The sequence below is a fragment of the Quercus lobata genome, chromosome 6 (assembly GCF_001633185.2).
Source record: "Quercus lobata isolate SW786 chromosome 6, ValleyOak3.0 Primary Assembly, whole genome shotgun sequence".
Taxonomy (NCBI): Eukaryota; Viridiplantae; Streptophyta; class Magnoliopsida; order Fagales; family Fagaceae; genus Quercus; species Quercus lobata.
In genome coordinates, this window is record NC_044909.1 from 37,382,591 (window position 1) to 37,392,025 (window position 9,435).

A 9,435-nucleotide genomic window follows, 5' to 3' on the forward strand; every position below is an offset into this window, starting at 1 on the left:
AATTATAGAAACTTGCTATAGTACCATCATATATTTTTAGGATTTTTTTATAATTGGATGACCGGGTAATAGGCCTTTTTAATGCTTTGATGCTAAAATATACCTACATTTGGCATTTACAAGCCTCAATACTAGTGCTCTTAAGCATGAGTGCTAAAAGACCGGTGGTCTCCTTGTGTTGGCACCAAGCTTTGCATTCTTCTCAATTGGGTGCGATTTCTCTTTACGATGTGGTTTTCCCTTAGACTGATTTTGGTGTCTTTAAGGTGGATCATATTGTATTGCTTTTCTTCCAAATCAAAGAAATTATTGTCTAGATCATATTGGTTTTTTTCTCATCAGATCTTGGTTTGGGTTTGATTTTAATCTCTTTCAGTATTTGGGTTCTCTCAACGTATACTTTAGTTATTAAATGGGTAAGAGCACCAAACAGAGGCTTTTTTTTTTTTTTTTTTTCATTTTTTTTAAGAAGAAGCTTCTTAAATGATACGTCTACAACAAAATTTTCTAATATTTTTATAATAAAAAGATTATATGTTAGCCCATCATAAGTATTTAAAAAAAAAAAAAACTAAAATATATTTCACTTACCCTCATTACATTTTACAACACTATTTATTTTTTGGATAAGATCGCTCACTACGTGTGCACGTTTGGGTATAGATGAAAGATAAAAATTATTTTACTATTCAGCTTATTTTTGTTACTATTCATGAGTTCTACTGTACTTTTTGACACTATTTATGAGCTCCACTATACTATTTCAACTAACTTTTACCTTTATTTACAGTACTTTTAGTAATAATTTTTCAGTTTCAGCAAAATAAGTGGTATCCAAACACACCTCAAAACAATTTTGTTATACCCTTGGATCTTCTCTCTCTCTCTCTCTCTTTAAGCCTTGGACTCTCTCTTATTATTGTATTCTAATAATGATATTTTGATTAATTTTTTTTTCCAAGTTAGCTATTTGTTCGGCTCAACCACATGTAAAAATATGGTTTTGAAACTTGGACCGTTTAATGAACATTAAAAAAAGAGATTTAAAATTTTTAAGGTCAGACCAAAATCGAATTGAAGTAGAAACATGATAATATCATAATTAATTTTATAATTATTTAAAATATAAATAAATATATTAAATTAGTAAAAATTGAAAATTTGACCAAAATAATCCAAATAAATGTAGTATTCTTTCTTTCAAATGTATTTTTTATATCATAACTTTTATAATATAAATAAAAAATATGAAACCTAAGCAAACATAATAAACAAAACATATAACAATATCATAGTTGATTCACTAATTATTAGAAAGAAAATTATTAGTTTACATTATACTATTAATATTTATATTATAAACTGAATAAATGCGTACAATATTATACATTTTTATGCAAATATATATAATAGTGTACACTTTATACAAACGTAGATCACATTACTATTACAATATAAACCAATAATTATTTCGCCAATGGAACATAATTGATTTATCAAAACTACTGCTGAAGTAAACAAATAATAAACTACCAGTATCAAATTTAAATCTGACATAAAATATTACTAAAATATTAACAAATATTACTAGATAAACTGATATCTTTAAGTAAATTTTTATTCTCAAAAAAAATAAATAAATAAATAAACAAAATTTTTTGTATTCTAAACGACGACGAATTGAGACATTTCTTCTACATTGTTGAAAGTTTCAGTATGAACTACGAAGAACATTTGGTAATTGTTATCTACAAGCTTCATAGCTAGTCCAAGCAAAGCAGCTGTACTGTACATCAACCATGAGCGTGAGTGTGAGCAACTTTCTGGGATTGGAGCTTTCACTCGCACCCAAACCCTCTTTCTTCAACAACACCCATATCATAAATTCCTTCCCTTTCACTGAATTCCTATCCCCAACTCCAACCTCTCTTTTCCCACTCTCCAAACACACCTCTAACTCCAACTCCAGCTACAAAAGGAGAAGTATTACAACTCACAGCTTCAAATCCCACACTGCCCATTTCAACTCCACAAGCACAACCAGTGAGTTTTTTTTACTTTCTTTATTTATTTGCTGTGCTTTTTTGCTCTCACTTTCTTTCTTTTTTAATTTCTGAGAATTGGGTTTACTTTTCTTTGTCAATTTTATGGCTTTATTGTAAACAAAAACAACATAATGCATAAAAAATCAATGATTGACTACTTAGTACTTTCCAATGTTTATTGGGCAACTGACGAAAGGTTAAAGACTAATGTTAGTGTTTTGTGTATAAGGGGTTTTATGGGTGGTTCTTAATTGCTATTTGTAGTTCATTTTTTTGGGGTCTCTCATAGAAAAAGCCAAAAAAAAAAAAAAAAAATGATGTTCAGGTGTTCAAGCCAGTGATATAGCCACTGCTCAAGTGGAAGAGCAGGTAGAGGTTGAGGTTGCTGAGGGTTATACTTTAACTCAATTCATTGATAAGATTATTGAGGTCTTCCTGAAGGAGAAGCCACAATCAAAGGAATGGAGGAAGTATTTGGTGTTCAGGGAGGAGTGGGAAAAGTATAGGGAAACCTTCTACAATCGGTGTCGTTCACGGGCAGATGCAGAAGGCGACCCTACTATGAAGCAAAAATTGATTTCACTAGGAAGAAAAGTGAAGAAGGTAGAACAATGTCTTTGTCTTTCATATATTTGCAATCATGCTTTGTTTTTGTTGCTCAAAGAAGTTTAGGAAAAGCAAAAAAAGACGAGATTTTTCAACCAGATTTTATTGGTTAATTTAGTTTCTATATAAAAAAAAAATTGAGGAATTTTATCCAATTTGACCAGGTAGTGGGACACAAGCAATTAAATTTCAGGTTTAAGTCTTTACTTTTGTTAATTTTGCTACCTTTCTCAACAAACAAACAAATGGTTGTTTAATTGAATATACATATAATTGTTTAGTTTTAGAGGTATCTTCCTGTTCTGTTTCATCAGGGGTAAGCATTGCAGATTGATGATGAAATGGAAGGTCATAGTGAACTTCTGAAGGAGATCCAAGACAGCCCAACTGACATTAATGCCATTGTTGCACGGCGGCGCAAAGACTTCACAGGGGAATTTTTTCGCTACCTCACTCTACTGTCGGAGACTTATGACAGTTTGGAGGACCGTGATGGTAACTTTTAATATTTGGATGAATTTATTGCAATTAATGGCTAGTTGGCTCAATTGCATATCATATGACTTGTGAGTAAGCCTCCACTTGAATCAAACAGTAGGAGGTTTATAGAAGCTGACGCAAAGTCCAGTATGACTTACCCTGAGATTACAAGAGTGAAAATGAGCAATAATTAACTGAGATTTTGATTTGTATGCGTTTGGATTAGCTTTTTTGCTGAAATTTTATTTCTTTTTTTATTTAAAGTTAGCAAGAGTACAGTTGTACCTAAAAAATGTGAGTTTTTAAAAAACTATACATAAGCAAGTGAAAAAGCTAATCCAAAATCACCTTCATCTGGCCTAAAATAAGTCTGTATTGATTGTTCACGACATTTTAACCTGATAAAATAAAAAGAAGGTTGATTTGTGTATAGCTTGGTCTTGTCTCTCTTATAACATTGCTCTATATTTACTATTTTTTTTTTTTTTGACAGCCGTGGCAAGACTGGGGGCCAGATGCTTGTCTGCTGTCAGTGCTTATGATAATACGCTGGATTATGTGGATACATTAGAGGTTGCTCAGGCCAAATTTGATGATATCCTTGACTCTCCTTCAGTGGATGCGGCATGTGAGAAGATTAAAAGCCTTGCCAAAGCAAAGGAACTAGATTCCTCATTGATCTTGTTGATAAACAGTGCTTGGGCTTCTGCAAAAGAATCCACAACTATGAAAGATGAGGTATGGATGAATGGATGGCAACCTTTTATTGAGGATATTCCCCTTGATGGACCAGAGGGGTCACTTCCTAACTTGCTAATGCATCATAAAACGCACAAGCAAGGAGGACGAGATCTTAATAGTCACAAAGTAAACCTTGTTCTAAAATATATATTCCATATAATTTTAGTATAATGCAACATTTGTGGTTACAGCTGTGATGGTATTTAAAGTATGTCTCAACTTTAAGAGTTTGTTAAATGGATTATACACCAAGAAAAAGGACTATAAACTGTAGATCTCCTTAAAAAATGCATTAGATTGCATGGGATTGCCCTCTATGCATATGAGCAACAACTTGCTGAACTTAATGTTTTTCTCTTTAGGGAGTAAAGTAGTCTAACCCCCCATTTCACTGTCATTGTATGGCAAAAATACTTAAAACTTATTTAAACTGATCGTGTAGATTATTCCTGAATAGAGTAGTGCCCTTCAAAGGTTGGTTTATGTTTCATAGACTAACCAAATTCCTTGTTTTGCGTTGCCATTATTTGCACACACTGGAATAATTTCATTTCATGGTGCAACATATGTCCTTGAAAACAGATAAACTTGCAGTTATCATGTGACAGATATCTATGCACAATTCACAGGCTTAGTTACCATGAATAAAGACTATAACGGCATCAATCACATGGTTCGATGGTTGAGATTGATTACTAGAGTTGTTAATTCTCCCATAAAAACATCTACCCCACAAAACCTGACTCTTGAAATCAAGCTTTGATTTGTATAATTTCTTTCATTGCAATGTTTTTAAATGCCTTTATTTGCCAAAATTTTCCTTGTTTTGTATTGTTTAATCTTAGAAGTGTAACTGCAGGTCAAAGATATAATGTATCGTTTATATAAGGCAACAAAGAGCAGTCTTAGGAGCATTGCGCCAAAAGAAATAAAGCTACTTAAGCATTTGCTGAACATCACTGATCCTGAAGAGCGATTCTCGGCATTGGCAACTGCTTTCTCTCCGGGTGATGAACATGAAGCAAAGGACCCTAATGCTCTTTACACGTAAGAGAGCTTCTTGCTTCTTTAGCTTCTTGCTTCTTTAGGTTACCGAAGTACCCTTATGTTAGTATCTGAGAATCTGCTTCTGTTCAGAGTATGACATATTTGGATTTATCATGTTTTGTTGTTGTTAAGCAGTACTCCCAAAGAGCTGCACAAATGGATTAAGATAATGCTTGATGCTTACAATCTCAGTAAGGAAGACACTGACATTAGAGAAGTCAAACACTTGACTCAGCCTGTGGTTATACAGAGGTTGTTCATCCTCAAGGAAACTATAGAAGAAGAATACTTGGAATCTAGCAGGTTTCAAGACTCTAAAACAGAAGGGGCCACTAAATCAGAGGAGTTGTGAGGTGCTGCTCTTTTTGATCCACAGCAGTACTGTTAGCTATCACATTCATTCTACAAATGAAATTGCAAGTTTGCTCTGAAGCTTTGAGTTGTAAACCGTCAATGTTGTGTGAAAGTTTCTATCTTTTTCTTAGACTTTTCTAAATTGAGAGAAAAATGGGAGTAAGGGAGAAGTGGAAGCTGGAGCCGGAGGGGATGTTGGGAGCTGATGTGTTGTGGTACGCTTAATTGAGGATTCTTCATCTATGTCAATATAATATCTAGAAGTTAAAATGTAGTATTTTTTGTTGTTATGTTTTTGTTGAGCCATATCAGCGTAGTATTTCAATCTACTTCAGTCCATTCAATCTATTCTCCACGCCTGATTAGTTTATATATTTAGATTTTTTATTTTTTATATTTTTTTTTTTACCTTACATAGTCAAGGTGATATAGATATGAACGCAACTTCCACACGCCTAATTAGTTTGATTACAATCAAAGGAATGGAGGAAGTATTTGGTGTTCAGGGAGGAGTGGCAAAAGTATAGGGAAACCTTCTACAATCGGTGTCGTTCGCGGGCAGATGCAGAAGGCGACCCTACTATGAAGCAAAAATTAATTTCACTAGGAAGAAAAGTGAAGAAGGTAGAACAATGTCTTTATCTTTAATATATTTGCAATCATGCTTTGTTTTTGTTGCTCAAAGAAGTTTAGGAAAAGCAAAGAAAGAAGAGATTTTTCAACCAGATTTTATAGGTTAATTTAGTTTCTATATAAAAAATAAATAAAAAAAATAGAGGAATTTTATCCAATTTGACCAGGTAGTGGATCACAATTGGAAATAAATAAATAATCGAAAGCATGAGTAAAAGGTATATTTCACAGATGCCAAAAATCAAATTGCTGAAAATGCCAAGAACAAAAAACGTTAGATAGATCATAGTTCACAGATGGACTTGGATAGTTGGACTCAAAGTGAGAGATAGAATCTTTAAAATGGCAAGGTGAGAGATGGAGAGTGGAGACATGGAGTTATCGGTGGAGTGGCTGGCGGCAGCAAGGTGGTGAGAGAGAGACACATCAGACAATGACTCAAGGAGAGCCATCACCCGGCAAAGCTGAGAGGCGAAAGAGAGACTGAGAGAGTTAAGGAGGAAGGTCTGAGAAAATAACGAATTTATACCTAGGGAGTTAGGGTTAGGGTTGTGCACAAAACAATGCCATTTTAATTTTTTTTTGGCGAAAATGCAAAACTGGCCCTCTAACTTTCATATTTTTGTCATTTCAGTCCTCTAACTTTCAGTTTTGTCATTTCAGTCCTCTAACTTTCAATTTTTGTTAATGTAGGACTCCATTAGAACTCAGTTAGTAGCTGCCGTTAGAACTCCTGAAAGGATACCATTTTGCATTTTTTTTTAATTCCGAATTAAAAAAAAAAAAAAAAAAAAAAAAAAAAAAAAAAAACCATTAAGGGTCGTCATCCCCTTCCCCCGAAATCAAAACAAAGATCTGAAGAACACTCAGATCCCTAACCGTGTAAATTTGGGGGTCAGTTTGAGAGAGAGAGAGAGAGTAAGTTGAGGAGTGAGGACTGAAATTACCAGCTACCTTATTAGTAGTACCCAAAGAAGGAATAGTGGCCTCCCCACTAGCCCACGTTGCAAGCTTTTGCAAATGCTCAAGCTTTAACATGGACTTGGAATTGATAGAGTTGCCTCCTTTTGTTTTCTTTTTTCCAGTGATCTCTTCTCTCAATGAGATTGGATTGTGAAACCCATTTGAAGATGACAACTTTTGCGCTGATTTCTTGTTCCCGAAACCTCCTCCTCCTCTCTTGCCCATGTCGTCTTGTCTCGTGTTCTGTTCTTTCCTTCTCTCAGGAATTTTGACGAACATATGCAATGCAATTATGCAATTGCTGTCACCTTCTTTTTATGCTACTACTTCCCTAGCTTGCAATTTATGTAAGCCAGTGTTCTTCAGATCTTTGTTTTGATTTTAGGGGAAAGGGAACGATGACCCTTAATTTTTTTTTCTCAGATTTTTCTTATTTTATTTTAATTCCGAATTTAAAAAAAAAAAATGCAAAACGGCATTGTTTCAGGAGTTCTAATGACAGCCACTAACTAAGTTCTAACGGAGTCCTACATTGACAAAAATTGAAAGTTAGAGGACTGAAATGAAAACTGAAAGTTAAAGAACTGAAATGAAAAAATGTGAAAGTTAAAGGGTCAATTTTGCATTTTTTCCTCTAAAAAAAAAAAAAAAAAAAAAAAAAAAACAATAACAACTAAGTGAAACAATGCCATTTTGTTTAAAAAATAAAAAAGAAAAATTGCTAAAAGACGCCGTTCTGAGATATATATATATATATATATATATGAGATGGGTTCAAGTTACACCTGGTGTAACTTCACAAAAGTTACACATTTTATGGATCACTGATTACTATTAGATCTAAGGGTCAAAAAACACTTATAGTGATGTCATTAATACTCCCTAGAAATTAGTGATTTAGGCATTGACTCTTATTAGGTTTGCTACTTTCTTGTCCTTGTTGCTTGTACTGAGCAATTGTGAGTCAGCCTACAAAAAGTGGGCTGCCTTGTATCATTTTTGCTACAAATGCAATCCTACCCCACTTATCTGAGGCCAAAAACACCTTTACAATAAAAAATTGGACAGTCTAGTATGATTTCAAGAGACTCACTTGTGTTGAATTTTGCACCTACTACTATCACAACGCTTTAGCATGCGTTTGTAAAGATATCTAACACAGATCAAACAGATACATCTCAAGCTAATGCAATTATGAAATCAACTCAGACCAAAATGACATGTAGTCAAGAACTAAAACCCAAAACTGTGTAGCATAATGTAATTAGTTAGTGACAAGATCAGATAAAGTCAAAGGCCACTTGTTCTTAATCTACTGGTGCACTAGAAAGTTTGTTAGATCTGGCTCTAAGTTTGTTAGAGTTTGTCAGTCTATTCAGATTATAAAAATAACATGAATTCATTGTAATCTTTATCACAGTTTATAATAAAATTCCCTAAATCTCTCTAGAATTGCTTTTTCTCTTTAGCATTAACACATAATAGGTTGTTGCTCCTACTTGGGAGTACCCAAAATATTGTTTTGTTCTTGTTGATCCAAGTAGATAACAATGTAACTGGGTTATCCCTCGTATTTTCCAGCTTGTTAGCCATTTAAACAGTCAACAGCTATTGGTAATTTGATCTTTTCTGGCTTTTTAGCCACTCTAAAATTAGTCCCGTTCCAGACCAAACTCCCCTAGCCAGTCCTGTTCTAGACCCTAGAAAGCATGGGTGCGGCTCTAAGGCCACCGCACCCACACCGAACACTCGACAACATGTCAATTCGCACTCGACATTCCGATTCACATTCTTTCTTCTTCTTCTTTTCCCAATTTGCGCAATTTCGGGCCAATTCATGTCGATTCAGGCCGAGTCGTGCTAGTTTGGGCCGATTTGTGCCGGTTCAGGCCGAGTCGCGTCAGTTCAGTGCCGATTTAGGCCGAGTCGCACTGATTACAATCGAAATTGACCAAGAAAATGGCTGAAATACATGTTAAAAAAATAAAATAAAATAAAAACTTGAGTTGATTTCTTATTTAGTTATTAACTTATTATATATTTGTCAAATTATTTGTATGTTAAAAAACTTAAATTGAAATTACTGAATTATTTGTAGTTATTATTGCTCTTAAATTGGTATATATTTACCATCATATGAAAATATATTTAATAATTTGGAAATAAAAATATACTTAATAATTTATTAGTAAATGTATCCTGCCGCATCCGCACCCTACTTTTTCAAAAATTGCTGAGTCCCACACTCGCATATTCCATAGTTTTGTTTACGCTGAAACCCATTCAGTTAGGTTTTTTTTTTTTTTTTTTTTTTTTAGGAATATTGTAGAATATGCCATAGTATTTGTTTAAGCCTGAACCCATTCGTTTTATTATTATTATTATTATTATTATTATTATTATTATTATTATTATTACGGAATATTGTAGAGTATGCACTTTTTGGACTTATAGTGGCATTTGGTAAATGCCACTACAGGTCCCCTATTTTTTTTTTCTTTTTTGCTGGATTTTTTTTCTTATCGTTCTCTCTTTTTTCTTTTTCTTTTTCTTTTTTTTCGTGCTA

The 9,435-nt window shown here is 33.6% G+C and overlaps 1 protein-coding gene across 1 annotated transcript; it reads left to right on the forward strand.

The window, feature by feature from the left end:
• The first annotated feature begins 1,691 nt into the window (after positions 1-1,691).
• LOC115995401 (uncharacterized protein At4g37920) lies at positions 1,692-5,617 on the forward strand. Its single transcript, XM_031119955.1, has 6 exons — positions 1,692-2,043; positions 2,371-2,648; positions 2,981-3,146; positions 3,625-3,869; positions 4,732-4,919; positions 5,055-5,617. Exons 1-6 carry the CDS (start codon positions 1,800-1,802, stop codon positions 5,269-5,271), a joined length of 1,338 nt encoding a protein of 445 aa, XP_030975815.1. The 5' UTR covers positions 1,692-1,799; the 3' UTR covers positions 5,272-5,617.
• Positions 5,618-9,435: the final 3,818 nt, after the last annotated feature.